The 19,452-nt window shown below is 42.4% G+C and overlaps 1 protein-coding gene across 1 annotated transcript in view; it reads left to right on the top strand.

The window, feature by feature from the left end:
• znf423 (zinc finger protein 423) overlaps window positions 1–19,452 on the top strand; it is a 139,495-nt gene that overhangs the window by 15,778 nt on the left and 104,265 nt on the right. The window contains exons 2-3 of the mRNA XM_070907304.1: window positions 4,467–4,529; window positions 16,217–16,426. Of these exons, the coding sequence (XP_070763405.1) occupies window positions 4,467–4,529; window positions 16,217–16,426 (273 nt within the window). The remainder of the gene's footprint in view (window positions 1–4,466; window positions 4,530–16,216; window positions 16,427–19,452) is intronic.

Below are 19,452 nucleotides of genomic sequence, written 5' to 3'. Positions count from 1 at the left end.
CCATGTTTATATTCATGCTGTGAGACTGCATTTATGAGAGCTACTCCAAAACCTTAGTAAGGAATGCAGACTCAAAGTACACCCCACTTCAAAGTATACCCTACTTCCAGGGAAATCACTTCTCTACTGTTCTCATTAACAGTAACTGCATTTGCTGTATTTGCTGAAACACACGTGTAAAACACACATTTGATACACTAAGGTGTCTCAGGGGTTAACAAAAGCAACAGCAAAATCAAGGCTTAATTGTTGTTGTGTGTGTGTGTGTGTGTGTGTTTGTGTGTATGTGCAAATGTGTATAGATGCTCCAAGGGTTCCCAGTAGCATCTTGTTTGCTTTGTGTCACACACACTCAAATATATCAGGCTCTGGGGTTTTTTGCTTGTGTGTATGTGAGATTGTTGAGGCAGATTGTGTGATCTCTAGGTCTCTGCTGTCCCAATAATGGTTGGCTTACAGGTACACCACTTCCATGTGTGTGTTTCTGCATGTCTTTGTATGTATGTGGCCATGTTACATAGATCTGGGTGATATCCCCTGAAATCAATATCACATGATTCAGCGTCTACTTCCACTGAGTTAATGAGTGGAGAACAATGCCAGTGTTTTCCATTTAAGGATAGTAACCTTTGTTCGGTTCTTAAAGTCCCTGCTTGTCCACACAGGTGTTTCACTTTATTCTGGCTGATTAGGCCTCTGCTCAGGATGTCATCAGACTCCACGTACTAAAAAGAACGATAACGTTGAATGAAACTGATAGAGATGTAAATGCAGCTCAGTCTGTACGTGTCCGTACAGTCCAGATTTAGAGGCCTAATCAGGCAAAATAAGTGAAAACACCAGCGTTTTACACACACTTAAAGACCAAGTACAGGTGGGGCTAACCAACCACAGACTCTGAACTACTGATATCTTGAGCTTTAGTCATAACACTGCTTAAGATCAGGAAAGTTTTCAGTTCACTATAGCACTCCTGAGCAGCCTTGTGACAGATCAAATCACATCAGATATCATCCTAGAAATAAGAAAACTTCTCCCAACAAATAGGCAGCATTTTGTTGAAAAAGTGGCCTACAAAACATTTTTAAAACTGGAGTGTGAAGGGAAGTGAGATACTGAAGGCAGAAAGAGATGGAGCAACACACACTAGTGCAAAGGCATACATTGGATACCTTGAATGCTGTATAGTTTTTACGGACACTCATACTTCAGGTCTCTCTCTATGTGCATATTTTTCATAATGGTGTACACTACCTACAGGTATACACACACACACACACACACACACACTCTCTCTCTTGCACACACTCATACATCCAATTGAATTCTCCCTCCATTTAGTCATACAGTATGTGTAGGCATGCTCAACACACAACATACACCCCCCACCGACCCCCTGGTGTGTGCAGGGTTCACAGTAATGGTGTGTGTGTCCCTGAGGGGGGACAGAGGGAGGATAGGGGAATCTAAAAAAAGCTATGTGTGCTTGGCTAATGAAACACAATGTATTCCCCACAGCCTTATCAGGAAAAATGGGCTTTTATCAGAGGCAGAGTTACCAGTACATCTAGGTCTTTCTATAACTTCTGAAACTCTTCAGAACTACCAAAAGGTATGGTTTTATCATGATTTCACCTTTTTTATATATCAGGGAAAAAATGCAGAGAAACCCTGTTACAACAAGACCAGGGAAGCCCAGTTCAGGCAGAGTTTGGTCACAGCAGGGAACACTGCATGTCAGAAACTGAAACCTTACATTCAGGCCCCTCATTTCAAATGACTTATAAACAAATGCATCAGAATAATGTATATGCCTTTGTATTGCATGTTGCTAAAGATACTGAAGGTATCACTTATATTGTATTAATCATGCAACCCAACACATGGCTTAATTGCGGGATATTATGCGGGTAATATGCTATAGGTGTTTTGGAGGAAAGGCCCTTTTTATTAGATTAGAGGAAGTTTTTCTTTTGGTTTTCTCTTCCCATACCTTCTCTCATCTGTTTCTGTCTGCTGTGTTTGGCAGACTTGTCAGTCATGGTGGGAGGTCTCTATCCGCGCTGGGTTCTGTTCAGGCAGATGCACAGCCTTCAAGTCAAAATCCTGTGTGGGTCTGTCTCGAGTGCATATGTCTGTGTGTGCTGGACTGTGTGTGCATATGCGTTTGTCCAGGGATCCATTAGTCCGTTATTAGCACACTGCGGTCTACATCTGGCCCTCAGAACCAGCTCCAGCCCCAGATACTCACAAGGAGATTCCAGACTTGGTCCAAATACTTGACCCAACAATCTTGCATATAGACGCGTATTTGAAGACACTGCATGAGCACCTAAGGATTAAAAATGAAATATGTTTTTGGTTGTTGTTGGACAGCATCTGATTTCTAGCTGTTAGTGTTGGAGTGGAGGTCTGCTATGCCTATGATCAACTGTGTGTGTGTGTGTGTGTGTTTGTCCACTGTATTGCTGTCTTGGATGGAACACCCAGCCTGGTGTTAACTTTGGCCAGTAATAGATAAAGTCACTCCACTACATTGTTAATTCCTATTGAACATTCGCTTATAAAATGTTCAGGCTGAATAGCTTTAACAATATAGCCTGCTATGGATTACTCACATGGAACAATTAAACTGTAGTTGTATTTATTGCAGTTCAACCTTTTGGAAATGCAATTTGGCCTATTAATTCAACAGACCTGAACACTGATGATTAGATTGGCAGGAAGTTTGAATATTATTATTGAATTGTATTATTCCAAGTTAAGGCTTAAAACCTTAAAACCTAAAACCCTTTTTCCATGGACCATTGGTAAATAAATTACACTAATAAATAATATGTTGACTGCAAATTATTTGAATTGAAATTAGGATGATAATTTTGTAAGCAAACAAAACATACAGTAACTGTCCTCAAACTAGGCTGGTCTTGTGGGTTGACATGTAGAACTTTACACACCAACACCTATTTCTACTTGTTAGTTTTAATGGTGTTCTTTACGACCAGGGAAAACAGAACACCCACATATTTAACAACCAAATTGTTCCTTATATTTGGTCTGCAGATACAGTATATTTTGTGTACAAACACTGAAAATGAAGTTCAACTGAAATGATGAATTGCTCAACAGTTTGTTTTTCTTTTTTAAAAGGAACACCTCACTAATTTATAACTTCTTGTTTTCATTTCAGCTTTTGGCTGAGCTTGAATGTGAGGATGGGGTGGGTCAAGAGGGAGCTGATGAGGATGTGAGGGAGGAATATGTGTTAAGAGTTGGAGGGGTGGGGGTCACTGAATAGAGCAGGATGAGAACTAGGATTTTGAGAGATCAGAGACGGAGGTAAGTAAGTAAGTAAGTGAGAAGAGAGGAATCGTGGGGTGGGGAGGGGATATACAGGAAACCCCATTGTGTGGTGGCTCCAGCCATTTCCTGTTTGTGTGCCAGCTGTACTTCCCTCCTTCCTGTTGTACCCAGGAAGTCAGTGTCGCATTCCAGCTCTGATCAACTCTGTGTGTATGTCGGAGGCATCTCAGGACATTGTCTTTGTCAATACCTACCTGTTTGTTGCTTCCTTGGTCTATTTTTAGGGGTGTTAAATAACACATTCACAGAGGATAAACATTTGCAGAGGTAGATACATACATGCAGACTCCATAATCCTCCAGTGAAACCACTGATGTAGTGGTCATGGTTTGTAGAGACTGCTTGAACTTTTAATCCAAAGTTGGGGAGACAAAGGGGAACACAATATTTATTTAGAGAACCAACTGAGACTTGTATTACTGGAAGGTCTAGTGGAAACTGCTAGATTTATTTTAAAAAGACATGTAGTCCGGTTTCAACACTTTCAACACTCTTAGTGCGGCCATTTCTATCTGAAATAATGTTGTGTTGGGTCACATGATGTCATGAACAGTATTTAGGCTAATAGTTTTAATGCTGCCCAGGAAGAACTGTGGTGTCAGATGTATAGTATATACCAATCTGCCCCTGTAGTTGTTTTACGATGAGATTGGCGAATCATTATTTTCATTAGCAGTTTATTTGATGATTATCTTTTCAACTGATGAGTTAATTGTTTGGTCTAATAACGTAAAGCCCATGGTGACGTCATCAAGCTTGTTTTGTCTGACAAACATGTTCAGTTAACTGTCATATAAGACAAAAAAACCTCGCAAAGCCTCACAATTGAGAAGATATAACCAATTCATGTATGGCGTTTTTACCTGAGGAAATGTAGGATTAATAGATTATCTAAATATTTTAACTTTTTCATCTATAGATGAGATTGAGCCTACTTGTGCTCTTGGTCTTGGCTTTTAGTCCTGGCTCGGACCCTACTCGGTACGCTCATTCTCTGTTACATCTGACTTTGCTCTCCATGTACAACATTTTGCACTTTTTGCTTGCTGACAATAAATAATAAACATACTTTTTAATTTGTTTTTCTCTGCCTTTCTCCCCAGCGGTAGAAGAGGGGGAGTCTTCAGAGTGTGGAGGTGCCTGGGATGAATCAACTGTCCAGACAGGTTAGTGTACAGACACACACACAAATGTAATAGAGTTCCAGCAAGCTGTCAGATCCACACAGGAGGCTTAAATCTATACACCTCTCACACACAAACGCACAGACACACACACAATTTGTAATATCAATTCCACATGGTTTATAATGGCCTGCTCAGAGGGATATCAAGACGAAAAAGGAGGAAGAGATGGAGAGATGAAGTGAACATAGAAGGAATTAGGATGGAGGGATTGGTGGAAGTGTTAGGAGAAAGGAAAAATGTATAAAAGAGAAAAGAGGAGATTTGATGAGAGAAAGAAGGAATGAGAGGGAGATGTGGAAAGAGACAGAGCACTCGCTGGTCTCAGGAGTCAGACTGAATGGAAAGAGAGATGACAAAGGGGATATGGAGAGAGAGATGGGTGGAGGGGGGCAAGAGAGAGATTTGTGTGCTTTTTTACTACTCTCTGTGGTCTGGTGATATCCTGGGAGGAAGTCAGAGACATGGTAAGGCTTTTCTTTTCTTTTTGTTCTTTTCTTGGATTTAGTTTTTCCTTGTGGTTTCTCCAAACCAACTGCTCCATTTCTCCCCGTCTATCTATCCCTCCCCTCTTCTATCTTGTTTCCACCCTGAGATGGAAATTTTGAAATTATCCTCACTTGCCCCTTCGCCTTGGTGGAAATGGAACTACTGAACCAACTGCACTCTGAAGTTCACGTGTAAAACAGGAAATAATATAGATTTTGTGTCTAGATAGAAAGACGGACGTACACGAGTACCCTCATGTTATACATAACATTTGTTTGTTAAAGCACACATTTTCATGAAAATAACAGTGTGAAACCTAACCACTCAGAACTTCAGACCAGGTATTTATCAAAGCGGTACCATGTTACTGTGTTTTGAAACTGTCAGTGACTTTATGAATTAAGGAAAGCAGTTTTGCTGATTATTTTTAGTTTTAGTTTTTTCTTTATAGACAGGGACTAAAAAAGATGCATATTCTTACATAAAGTGGAGTTCAGTATATATAAAGCATGTAGACTGCCTAGTTGAAGAAAATTTTCCCGTCCCTGTTAAGGCTTTTGAATTCAGTAGAGCTGATGTATTTTCATGATTGATTGATCTACTGATCAATCAATCTTGATTCATCGTTTGGGCTGTAGTATATCAGCAAATAATAAAAAATGCCCTACATAAGTTACCAGAGCCCATGGTGACGCCTTCTAAATGTCTTGTTTTTTTCCAACCAATAATCCAAAGATATCCAGTTATCATAGAAGACTAAGGAAACCAACAACTGTTCACATTTGAGAAGCTGGAACCAGTGAGTCTTAACGATCTGTTGCAGATTAACTGTTGATCAGCTAATTGATTAATCATTACAGCTCTAGAATTCAACAGAATGACATGACAGGAGTGGAGTGTCATTATTAGCAGGAGTTGTAGTTGAGAAATTCCTTTTCTGTCAGTGTCACAACTGTTGTAGTAAGTCAAAGATTTCAGGGTGGAAAGTGGTGCATCTGCTGGCTCCATATGCTAACCCTGGCACAACTAGGCTAATGACATTTTTTTCTCCCTGTTGTCATTGTTGCTCATTAAAGATCAGATTGCACACGTTCCAGACCATGGCAAAAACAGTTGAACAACTGTAGGGGTTTGTCATCTGTAGCTAGTTTTTCTGCTCTGGTTTGCAGCCTATCAGAGAACAGTTAAACACTTCCTCTGACTAGATCCCAACAGAGAAATAAGATACTGCTGAATGTGGTAAATATGCAGTTATCTCTCTCTCTCTGCCTCTCCTGCCCTGTCTCTCGTTCAGCTCTGCAGGGATAGAAGGATAGGAAAGTATGACCCTTGGGGTGTCTCTGACGTGCTGAACCCTCCCATCCTTGCCTCCCCCCCCCTTCTTCAGACCTCTGCTAACTGTCCTCCGGGGGCGCTATGCCTGTGTGTGTGTATGTCTGAGTGTGCGTGTTAAGGGGGGTGCTGACTGAGGTCCTGGGTGGCTGACTAGAACTGCTGTGTGTGTCAGTTCCTGCAGGAAGCTAGAGTCCCATGACACACACACACATGCACATACACACCTATCTCACAGTCTTCCTCCCATAAAAGCATACTGTCCCATATTCCCTTACTCAGCCCTCTTTCAATTTGGATTTTACCGTCAATTCCCTATCCCAGCATCCTCGGCATCACTGTTTTTCTCTTTCTCTGCATGCTTGTCTCTGTCTGCCTTCCAAAACCTCTAAGTATCTTTCTTTCTCTCTGTCTGTCACTTCCTCTGTCTCTCTTCTTCCGTCCCTTACCTTTTTTTTTTTAACGTTTGATCTGTGCTCATATTAGAATAAGTGTGTATGTGTGTGTGTGTGTGTGTGTGTGAAAAGGAATGAGAATTGCTGCCTATCCCTTATTCAAGCCGATTAAAAAGAAAAAAGACCTTGTTTCATTTGCTCCCTGGGAGATGGTGTCATCAAGGATGGGGTGAAAAGAGAGGAAGAGAGAATGGAGAAATATACCTTCCCATCCTGCTGTTAAATTCACAAACTTCCACCCCTCCTCTATCCTTTCTCCACTCTTTTTCTCTCTGTCTCTATTTCTTTTTTCTTCTGGAAAATGTGTGTTGAGTTTGGAAAGACCCGCGGGAGGGAAGGCGGAGGGAGGTGGGAGGGTGACTCGCAGGGAATAGCATCGAGCCAACCTATTCTCCCCCCTTCCTACTTCTCCTCCTTTCCTTTCCTCCTCTTCCTCCCTCTCCCTGGCCTATTTGACCCAGAGAGGAGCCCTCAGAGGCCGAAGGTGCTCTAACACCCTCCGTCTCTCTTTCCCTCTGCCCCCCGCCACCCCTCAGTGGAACAGAAAAACAACTTGTCCCCTTCCTTCCTTGTTTTCTCTCTTGTTCCCTTGTCCCTCCAGTGTGCTGGGAGAAGAAAAAGGGAGAATATGCCAAAGGTAGAGAAAGGAAATGAGAGAGAGAGCTGGGAAGGGCACATAGCAGCAGAGTTGCCCTGTCAAGAGTCATCTGTTCAGACTTTATCGTATGTTCAGTCTCATGTAGGGGTAGGGCGGAGACATATGTCCAGCCAGGCAGGAGTGCACACAGGAGGCATGTGTAGATGTGAGTGTCTGTGATGAAATCCTCCTCTCTTTCTCTGGAGTCTTGTTTTGTCTCAGTTCATGTCTGACAGTCTACTATAGACTACACACATTTACACACACACTTACTGTTTCTTTTGGACGACACACACGGAGTCACATACAGAAAGAGCCAGTGAGTCATCATGGAAAAGGTTTGTCAGGTCCCCAAGCTGAAACTGAGACCTTACTGCATTATTGTTATTCACAGCTTAAGTACTGTATGAATGTGAGTGAGTGTGAGTGTGAGTGTGAGTGTGAGAGTGTGTGTGTGTGTGTGTGTGTGTGTGTATTCATGGGTGTGTGGGGACACAGACATGACTGGCCCTCCAGAAAGTTACCATCTATCACATGACAGAAGTATCAGGAAAGTGTGTGAAACATAGCTGGATCAATTCAGTTTACATTCATGCCATTTACAAATACAAATGTCCTTGAAACTGCAACGAAAATAGAAAATCAAATGATGTAAATCATATTTCACTTCTCGTCTATTCAAACTACAAAAAATATGTGAATTGCATTTACACAATTCACGTTTTGTGTTTAACACCACACGTGTGTGTGTGTCCATGTGCAGAGTATTTTATCCTTTTGAAAAATGTCAGCAGAGAGGTATTTCCTCTAGTGTAACAACCCAGAATCTTTTGTTCACATCCAACTAAAGGTGAAAGTACACTGTATACGCTGTATGCTTGTAGTTTAATAGGAAAGCACCACAGTGACATGCTTTTCTAAGCTTCTGGCTACTGCATTGTAGGTCTTTGCAGGGGTCACACAGGTTCATGGTTAGTTTGACCTTTGACCCTGGGTTTGTCCAGCATCGCCTCCAGAGCCTTAAGTGATTTATTTGTAGAATAATAACAAAATGATGAAAACATTTAAAGGAAATTCTCTTCTTCAAGATTTGTGAGGAGAATCTTAATTATGTTAAGTTAGACACATTGGGAAGTTGTGCATTGGAGCATGTTTGTACTTGTTTTAATTCAAAGGGTAAAATGATAGAACGTAAAATGAAAATAAATTAAATCTTAACTTCGAGAGGGTTAGACTGGAGGATACATTTACATAACCTCAGCTATCCATCCATCCAAGGATAAAGAGAGAGTGTGAGGAATTGTTAGGAAGTGGGATAAATGTTTAATAGGCAAAGTAAAAAGAATATGTTACAAATGAGGGAATGAAGGGAAATTACAGGCAATATCACTGTTCTCCTGCTTCACTATAATATCTTCATGATGGCCAGAGCTGAGAAAAACAGGACACTGGCCCTTCTCCCTCTCACCGTCTCTCTATCCCTCATTCTCTCGCTTCCTCTCTCTCTTTTCCTCTTCCTCTATCCCTCTCTCACTGCTACCCTCTGGAGGTCCATAATGTAGTTTTAATTTCCCCAAGGCTACCACAGGAAAACAGTTCCTGTGTGTGTGTGTGTGTGTGTGTGTGTGTGTGTGTGTGTGTGTGTGTGTTTGTGAGTGTGTGTGTGTGTGTGTGTGTGTGTGTGTGAACTATTATTGCCTGCTTGTGACAGCGCACAGTGCGTCTGTGTTTTTGTCTGTATTGCAGCATTTAAGCCCTTTGTTTTTGTGTGTGTGTGTGTGTGTGTGTGCAATTTTGGTGTGTGTATGCACCAAAAATTCAAATAAGTGAGCAGCTGTCAACTTGTTTGTGAGAATGCTTTTCTGCCGATCTGTGTTAGTTGGTGCATTGCATGTCTGGCTGATTTTTTGTGTGTTTGTACGTGTGTGTGTGTGTGTGTGTGTTTGTCTTTTCTGCTACCTTCCATGACGTGAGTGGCTCTTTCATCATCCTGTTTCCAGACATTGGTGTTGGGTGCTGCTCTCCCTTGCCGCAGCCTGTCCCCGGAGTCTGTGTGTGCATATACGTGTGTGAGTGTGCATCTGTGTGTGTTTGTGTGTGACTGGTACTCTGTGGCTCAGCAGATCTTGTATTGTGAAAACACACACACAGGCTATGAGGCTGTATGGGGGGGAGGAGGTGAGCAGAGATGGCTTCTTTATATAGCCACCTAACACACACCCACACATACACACTCACAAACAGAGCGGGCAGAGGGTGAGAGAGGGGTGGGGGAGTCATTCTCTTGAGACACAGAGAGCAGGCCTGTGTTGTTGTGTCCAGCTGCACCTGTTCAGCCCGTGTGTGTCAGTGTGCATTTGAGTGTGCACTCTGTGCCAAAATGTGTCCACCATTCTTTGTATCTCAGCGTTTTGAGCTCAAATAGGTGCTGATAGTTACTGTCTAACCAGCACTATGGGCTCACTGTAGTATTGTGTTTAAATTGAGGGTGTTTTCCAGCCACATTTGACAGGGACCGACTGAACAAAGTAGAATCCGCCCACTGTTCCATCGAGGCTTCACCTCTTGTAACCAGATAATGCTTCAACAGCGTCAACAAACAAACCGGAGTGCAGATCAGTGTGCGGAGTCTTTTTTTTAAACTCTGTCCTCTCATAGATAACATCCGTTCAATTCACTACGAGATAGCCAGAGCCAGCTAGCCACCTGGAGTTAGGACAGCCTGAAAACAGCCTGTGTATGCACCTATAGAGTATCTATTCACGTCACAGTTTCTGGAAGTCAAGACAGCTAATGTAGCCAGCTATTGTTTATTTTTGACTAAAAGTAATTTTTTGTGCACATCTAAATAGCTTAATTTTGATCATGTAGACATTTTACACATCATGCAAAAACACAATTAATTCAATGTAGTGTAGTTAAAGTTTCTTGAATTGTATTGCAAGCCATGTTTTGTCGGTCTGATTTTAACCTCACGGCTGGTTCGTAGCCCTGCTGAAGGTGGTGCCCAGCCAGGTGCCTATGAATCCTGGTCCAGTGTGGAGTGCGATGTGGAGCAGAATGAAAGCCTTGTGTCCCGACTGTTTGGTTTCTAAACATTCTGCTGGAAGCTCCACACACACTTTTCCCCGCTTTTTTGATGCCTGTTTTAGGCTTACACAGATATAAACGTGTGTGTGTGTGTGTGTTTTATGCATGCTTGGCCGACAGATATACATCTCTCTGAGCTGCGGAGTGTGTCCCAGACAGGCCACAGTACCAGCTCTTGGCTGCCAAATCTAACACTTGAATAACCACCTTACCTTTGCAGTATTACTGTATGTTTTATTCCCCTTTAACTCTCCCTCTAGCTCTGGCACTCTCTTTCAGTGCACTTCTATCACCCTGGGGCAGTTCAGGAACATTTCCCAGAGTTCATTACTTCCCTAGTTTTCTTCCCACAGGATATGTAGAGATGTACGGTGGTCATTCTGACTGTGTGCCTTTTCATTTTTGGTGATCCAGTTTGTGTCTCCAGCTTATCTTGGCAACTGCTCACGACAGTGCTACGAAACCAAAGTCAGACTGTGGGATTGAGTGTATCCATACTGAGAGTACTTGAATCCAGTGTAGGAGGTTCTTCTTTCATTTTTTTGAGGGGAGAGGGGGACAAAACCTCTGTCTTTGTCTGTCTTTCTTTCTCTCTCCCATCCAGTATGTGTAAGGCTTATTATCATTTAGCTCACTAATTACCTCAATGAACTCATTTTAACATGGATAATGAGGGAACACACACACAACTAACAAACACACCAATGAACACACACAAATGAACACACACAAACATCTACACAAAGTCTTCAGTGAGCCTAACAAGTGGTGATTAGTGGGTCTCAGCTAGGCGTGGTTAGGCAGTGTAACATCATTCTGCACTGTGGACTCTGCTAATTCACTTCTCTTTATCTAATTACCCAGGGTGCGCACAAACACACACACACACACACACACACACACACACACACATCCACCAATACACCTCACACACACCACCTGCATATATCTTTCCTGCAGATATGCAAAGTGACCTCATTATTCCTGAGGTATCCATTTATATATTTATATTTTAATCTGTTAATAAACAGCCCATTGTCCTCAGGTTACTGAGGCTGGTGGGTACATCCAAGAATATTGCTTATTATTTTTCCTCTAGAGACGCACATTGTAAAAACATCCTTTCTCCACATCCTGATTTAAATATTTAGGCTGCGTTAGTAGCTGTGAATGCGTGATAGTGAATGGTCCTCTCTGCTGCTATTGCTGTTTTAACAGGTAGATAAATACCGTTTAACCAAACACTGACATCCCGGTTATGATGCCATATTGACATTTAAGACACACAATATCTGTATTACACTGAGAGACTCAATTTAGTTTTCTTTTTCTGCTCATATACGCCTTTTTTTCTGCAGATCCAAACAATGGTTTTCAGTCCAAGTCTTTAGGACCAAGAATAGTGCTGGTTTTCTACCCTACCAGCTAGTTAATTTCCTTTAATTGCATTCACTGTGCATCCCAGGTGTGATTCAGTCCTGGCTAGAATAAAAATCAGCAGGGCTCTGTGACTCAAGCATGGGTAGAAAACCCCTCTTCTGAATGCTTTTAGGTGAAAATTGTGAAACTTATTGTTCATGTTGCTGTGGCTTTCATTTAGAAGTGAAATTCGTATTTTTCCCTATTTTCTGTAGTTTAACTGCAGGACGTGATTGTGACTTATTGTGTGTCTCTGTGGATGACGTAAGAAGATAACAGGGTGTCTGGGTTTGGGATTGGAGGGTTTGTGTTTGTGCATGTGTGTGTGTGTTTGTGTGTGTGTGTGTGAGAGAATGTGCAGTTATTCCTGGCATAGGGACAGCCTGTGACTCAGAGATAATGGCTCTCTGTAGAGCGTGTGTGTGCATGTGTGTGTGTGTGTGTTTGTATGTCTATGAGTGACTATAGCTATATCCTGCTGACGTGTGTGTCTGTGTGTTTTTGTGTGTGAAAGAAATAGAGAGACTGCAAGTGGATGGTGCGCACATGCTATTTGTTGGGGACCACTGTCGTACTATTCAATCAATACCCCAGCATACACACACACACACACTCACACACCCCTAAGCGCCCATGGGAGTTGCCTGCTTTCATTAAGTAGGCTTGCTGCTTCTTTCTGGTGTGGTTGGGGTGGGGGTGGGGTGTTGTAGAAAAAGAGAAAGGAGATGTGAGAGAGTTTTGTGAAAGTGTGAGAGAAAGATGAGCAAGAAAGATGAAGAAAGCTATGTCCAGCTGACAGATACATCTGAAAACACTGTTTATATGCGAAAACTTCCACACTTCCAGCGTCCATTTAGTTAACTAAATGAGTATAAAATTAATTTGATTGTGGATCATAAATGCTACTTGTAAATCAAGATGAACAGTAATTCTTGCTCTGCTGCGCTGAGATCAATGAAACCACTGTTCTATGCTTGCGAACATCTCATAAACTTAATACAGGTTAATGACAGCTGTACTGTGCTTTGCTTTGACATATAAAATGAATGAACACAGATGCTGAAAAGCGTTTTCACAAAGCTCAGTTTTGGATGTGACACGTGCTGACTTAGGGCGGATGGAAGGGCAAATAGAGAGCGACAGATTTGCTGTCAAATTTAGCCAACCTAGTGTTTGCACCTGAGAATGTACTATTCTAGACTCGCCTTTGTACCAACAAACTTTGTGTCCCGGCTGCACGACATGATGCCAAGAACACAAATTGACAGACACACATATATACACACTGTGGCCTAGCCAGGAGGTCTGTGGCCACAGTTTGAGAGTGGTAATGATCATAACAGCCACAGTCTCTAGTAGGAGCTTACAGTGATAGCACTCTTTTAAAGGCCCCCCATCTACTTCTTCCTGAGATCCATAAGAGGACACATAATTATCCTATCCATGTGTGGAGGGAGGTGGATGGGTAGATGGGGGGCGTATGGGCTACCATACAGGCCTATGTGCAAATAGACACACCACCAACTGAGTTAGCCTCTCTCATGCCTTTATCTTCCTCTGTTTTGACTCCCACCTCTCTCTGTTTATCTCACTGCACAGTGATTTAGGGCTGAAGACCAAATAAAAGGATGAGAAGACAAGAAAAAAAAAGTACTCAAAGAATAAAGAAGGGAGAGATGAGGAAAGATGGGTGCAAGATGGAGAGGTTTCATCTGGCTCCTCCCTCTGTTGCTATGACAGCAGGTTGTGTTGGCATGCACTGGAGTTGGCACTGCCCTCACCTCTGGCATCAGGGCACCCTGGGGAGTGTGTGTGTGTGTGTGTGTGTGTGTGTGTGTGTGTGTGTCTTTTATCCAAAAAACATACGAATTTGAAGAGAACATTTATTTTGTTTCCAACCCAAACTTTGTGGAATCACATCCCCACAGTAAGAGATTTATTTAAATTTCCCCAAAAAAGTGTGGATTTTACATTTGAATGAAAAAAAACCCTAAATACAATATATTATACTAACTAATTAGACTAAATATCTTGAAATAATTTATACCCAGACAAGTTTTGCTTTATGTGTTGGAACACAACTACACTTCCATGTACCAATCAAAAAATAGATGTGTTTTGTCTGTATTTTCGCACATAACAGAGTTGAGAGTGATAGGAAAAGTTCAGAGTATAAGAAAGTTTCTCCAGTCCTTAAATTGAATACCAAGAAAAACATGTAATACAGCATTTTAAAACAAAGGTGGAAAATAGATTAGCTAGATCTAATTATTTGTCCAAAATACTTATGTTCTTGGCCTTGATCTTTGTCGAGTTTAGATAATGGATCAGACCCATTGTCATTTAATGTTGATAATAATAATAATAATGGTATTTGTCCTGAGGTTATACGCCAAAGACCATAGTGTGTTTATTCTAGTAGCAACTGTGGCACATAATCTTATTATGTGCTTTGAATTTAGCTAGAGAAACATATTGATTGCACTGCACGTATTTACTTTCCAGCATGCACATCTGTGGTTGGTTGTACATGTGTGCGCGCCTATTTACGATTCAGTTATTATGCCTCTGGTGTGTGCGCATCTGTGTGTGTTTGCATACGTATGCCTACCTGCGTATGTTTGTGTGAGTGTGCACAATGACCAACGTGTATGTGTGCATACAGTACATGTGGCGTGCGTGTGAGCGCGCGCGCATGTGTGTGTGTGTGTGTGTGTGTGTGTGTGTGTGTCAGCCAAGGGGCCACTTTCTCTCCCTGGCCAGACGGTGCTCTCACCACTGGACAGATGGCCCAACACCCTCCCTCTCTTCTTCACCATCCCTTCATCTATCCCTCCGTCTATCCCTCTATCAGTGTCTTCCTCTTCTGCAGCCCCCCCAAACACCTCATCACCTCAATCCCTCGTTCCCCACCTCCCAGCATCCCTCTCTCCCTCTTTCCCATCACACCTCTCCCATAATAAATCAGAGTGGGATGGAGCCTGTGCAGCTCTCTCTAGTTTGTCTCATTTTCACTCACCAACACACTTTCTCTTTTAAACTCGTCGACCAAGCTATTGTTGCTCTTGTTGACTTTTGTTTTTCTGGACCTGAAATGATCCCATGGAAAACCAGCAGAGCGGTTTGCGATTGTACCTGCTCAGATATGCTGATCCAGGGTTTTGGAGTCAGACAAAATCATGCAAATGAAGTGCCAAAAATAGCATATCATAATAGAGAAATAGCCGCTTCCACACATCACAAATGATGTTGGAAGCTCCTAATGGACAAAATTGAATTAGAGCGTAATCCTTTTTGACCCGTAACTGCACTCACTAAAGAAAGTCAATTTTTCATTAAAAGTAATGGAGGTTATTGATTCTCTGTAATGGACCAGCGCTTCAAATTTAGTAACGGGGATTTAACTTTATTGAGTTACTCGTTTTTTAGGTGCACATATTGTATACAATCAATCCAATGCAATAGCTCTGCAATGAGACCTTTACAAACCTTTGCGTCTCTGGGTGTTGCTGTGAGGGTAAATCATTTGTGACAGAAGGCAGTTGGGCACAAAGCAAAATATTAAGTTCCTCCACTGCATCTGTAGCCATATAAGTTCAACTCATTCCCAACTGTTTCCCCTCCATACCTTTCTCCCGCTTTTCAACCATTTTCCCCTTTTATCCTTCCTGTCATCCCTTGCACTGACTTTATGTCACCACGTCCTTCATCTTCGCTCTGGTACTCGCTCCTCTCCTCACCAGTGTCTTCAGTGTCAGTCCTATTGGATCCTCTGCGTTTATAATGTGATAATAAGGTGTGAAAATGGAGACACAATGGAGCAGTGAGGATTGGGCCGACACAGCCTTCCACTGGTCCCCTCTCACACTCTGTCTGTCTGCTACCAGGACACACACGTTCAGACACACACGTTCAGACACACTCCATCACATGCTGAAGTGATGTTTCTCTCACGCACGCACACACAAACACACACACACACACAGTACAATTCATTCAGGTTGCACATATAATTGGTAAAACATAGCTGGTAAAGAGGCCAAAAGAGCAAACATGAAAAGGCACAAATTAATTAGATAAGAGCAGGGACAATTAATATGTCAATGATCCAGGGTTTTCTGTAGCAATCTGAAGACAAGTTCAAGCTATAATGATCAGCATTGTGGAAAGCTTTCTTGGAAAACAAGCACATGTATATACACACGTTGGCTTTTTAACTCATGGTTATATGTTGTGTGTCTCCTCAGAAGTCCCGGCGTCTGACAGAGAGGCAGAGCCCAAAGACGGTCAGGGGGTGGGTGCCGAGGATGGAGAACACGACGAGCACGATGACCGCGATGACAGAGATCATGACGATGACCTAGATGACGAGTCCATCTTCACCTGTGACAACTGTCAACAGGACTTTGACTGTCTGGCTGAGCTCACTGAACATAGAACCAACCACTGCCCAGCTGGTAAGATTGTTAATGTGTTCATTCTAACTGACCAGGCTCACGTCACTGTTCCACTCTACATTTTTGGCCTTTTTTACAAAACCATGGCAGCGAAATGTCCAAAATCATGACATGTCAAAGTGCACTTGGAGTCTTGCATACCTCATTTGATAATTATTTTCTTCGTGAGTTGCCTCATGCAGAATCACCAGTCTTATAGGTTCCTGGGTGACTCAGACCCTCCCCTGTTTCTGAATACCTATAGCTATTGGATTCAGTTATACTCATGTGTCCCACAGGGACAGACTTGCGCACGCACACACGCACACACAAAAGCCGTTATTAGTACTGGTGTAATTAATGGAGGGGCTGAAAGGAACGCGGCAGGGGCATCTGGTTCCTACAGATTAATCCAAACGCTTGCTTAACAAGCCAACACACACACACACACACACACACACACACACACACACACACATACACATACATACATACACACACGCGCACACACTTTCTTGCTACTGCAAGGCAGTCTGCCTCTTAGCGTGTGAGTGTGTGTGTTTACTTTTGATAGAGGGATGAAGAAATGGGGAGAGGGGGGAGGGAGGGCTTTGTTTAAACTGGTAAAGATAGTGTTTCCAGAGACGTGTGTAATGTAGACGGTAAGACCCCTGCCTCAGCAACCTCTTATTCACCCGCTGGCTTGACATCCAATCCCACCAGAGTCATTGGTCTTAGGTCTCACATACAGTCTTGGATGCTTGGAGATGCAGTAATACAGGAATGATGTTTTGTTTGCCTTTATTAGATATACTGCAATAGAAGACATGTAGAGAGACGGAGAGGGATGACAGGCAACACAAAGGTCCCTGGCCTGTACACCGCAATCATGTCATGCAGTGTAAATCTTAAACATTGGAAGATCCTGGTGGCCTGATGGTCGGTTATAATAACTGGAATTTATGGGAGTTGTTGGGAATTGCACTTAAAATAGCGCTCTGAGGCTCAATATGAGTGTTTTACTGTACTTCCAGATATAAATTATTTTTTCCACCTGAGCCTTGTTAGCCTGGGCCCAATGTATTGTAGAATCCGTTTAGTCCTACACTAACTCAAAGCCATGATGTAACCTACCATACATGTAAGTGATTTCTCTTTTTTTAAAGGAAAAACACATTATTATATGTAATGATTTTCTGCTTTTCTGATTCATATTATTGTACTGAATGTCTTTGCCCTTTTCGTTGCCTTTCTCCCTGACCCCCCCCCCCCCCCCCCCCATTCCACACACACACACACACACACACACACACATAGAATCACACCGCCAAAAGCGCAGGGCTGCTGTCAGAGCACGGGATGTGGCCTGTGATTTCAGCACAGGAGTCTGGGGAGGGCTACATGTTGCTGTGCGAGAAAGTGGGGGGAGGGAGGGAGGGTGAGAGGGAGAGCAGAAGAAAGAAATGAAATGAAATGATAAAACATGTTTTTCCCCGGAGAAAGAGCGGTTGAGATTGCAGAGTAATCCCCCAGCTCAGTGGGATGTGTGTGCACTTGCATGCAGGGGTTTGTGTACGTTCTTGTGTGTTATTGTGTATATGGTTGTACATGTGTACTTGTCTGATGCGTATGCAGGATGAAGTGTATGTGTGTATGAAGTCAGTGGTGGGACCACATCTTTCTGGTTATTATTGAGGAGAGGGCTAAATTAAAACACATGGACTAAAGAATCCTTTTAAGTTCTTTGGTAGAGACCCCTGGGATACAGTAGGAGGGCATGGGACGCACGCACACACACACAAACACAAAAAACTCACAGTCTACTGGGGATAAACACACGCCACTCTGGATCTGCATGAGAGAGTTAATGTGTTCATGCATTTTGTAGTTTGATGGTGTGTTTGTCCCTGAGCAGAAACCAAACAACTCTGACATCAGCCATCTTGGTTTGGGGTGACAGAAGGGGGCCATCTTGCCAGAAGTAGGTAGCTATGGTGTATGATGTATTATGACCAAAATACATAGAGAAGTCGAACCAAAACCAAAATAATTGCCAGCCTGTCATCTCCACAAGACATTGCTAGGCCAATACTGAGCACTTGAGCACAGATTTGTCGCAGCAGAGTTCACTAATCAAGCAAGGAGAACTGAGCAACTTGCATTCACATGGAGAAACCCACCACGCTTGATATAGAGGACTTGATGTGCTGTAGGTAAAAGATTCTGTAATTGTAGCTTTTCTTCTTCCCAATTACAAAAACAGTTTTGCATAATACGTAGAGTGGCAGCTTTGTGCATCATGACGAGGACAAAAGAGGACAGAAGGCAACTTGAGGCAACATAAGACAAATATATCAGCCAGCTATTGTATAATTTGTCAGAGCATTTACATTTTAAATGTTAAGTAAATATACACTGTGAAAAAATACAAATAAGCACTTTGAGGATTTTATTTATTTTGATAAACATGTTTTTAATCACAACTCCAGACAGACAAAACACAGTCTTTCTTTTTTTTTTTTGCAGGGAATTCAATGAAAGGAAGTTGCATGTGAACGAAGGCCTCATATGTGACACAAATAAGTCTTCGTGCAATTCTACAGAATCGCCACAAAACAAAATTTTAACATTTCAGTCTTTGGGGCCAATGTCAGTTATAGACATGGTGTCCACTGTCAGCGATCAATTATTGACTAATATCCGATGTACATCTGTGGGTCCCAGGTGTGGGCTTGAGAACCATGTTAGTTAGCACTGAATTCTGAAAAAATGCACTTGTATCTGTAATGCTAACTATACTGTTGTAGCAAATGGGTCCCAAGTTAGCCGCTAGCTGCGGCTATAACATTGAATGGGTCCCAGGTGCGAGAGTGAAGCACCAAGTAATTCAGTGCCACTCTAGCAGAAGGCCTATAAAGAGGCACCATTAATTTGAGTGGAAATTGGACAAACACACACACACTCACACTCTCTCACACACATACAGTGGCACAGATCAATGACATAAATGTGTGTACACCCACTCAAACACGCACATACCCACAGAC

The sequence above is a fragment of the Enoplosus armatus genome, chromosome 6 (genome assembly GCF_043641665.1).
Source record: "Enoplosus armatus isolate fEnoArm2 chromosome 6, fEnoArm2.hap1, whole genome shotgun sequence".
In the NCBI taxonomy this organism is placed as follows: domain Eukaryota; kingdom Metazoa; phylum Chordata; class Actinopteri; order Centrarchiformes; family Enoplosidae; genus Enoplosus; species Enoplosus armatus.
The sequence above is the reverse complement of the archived record's forward strand: the minus strand, read 5'-3'. Positions and strand labels throughout refer to the sequence as shown.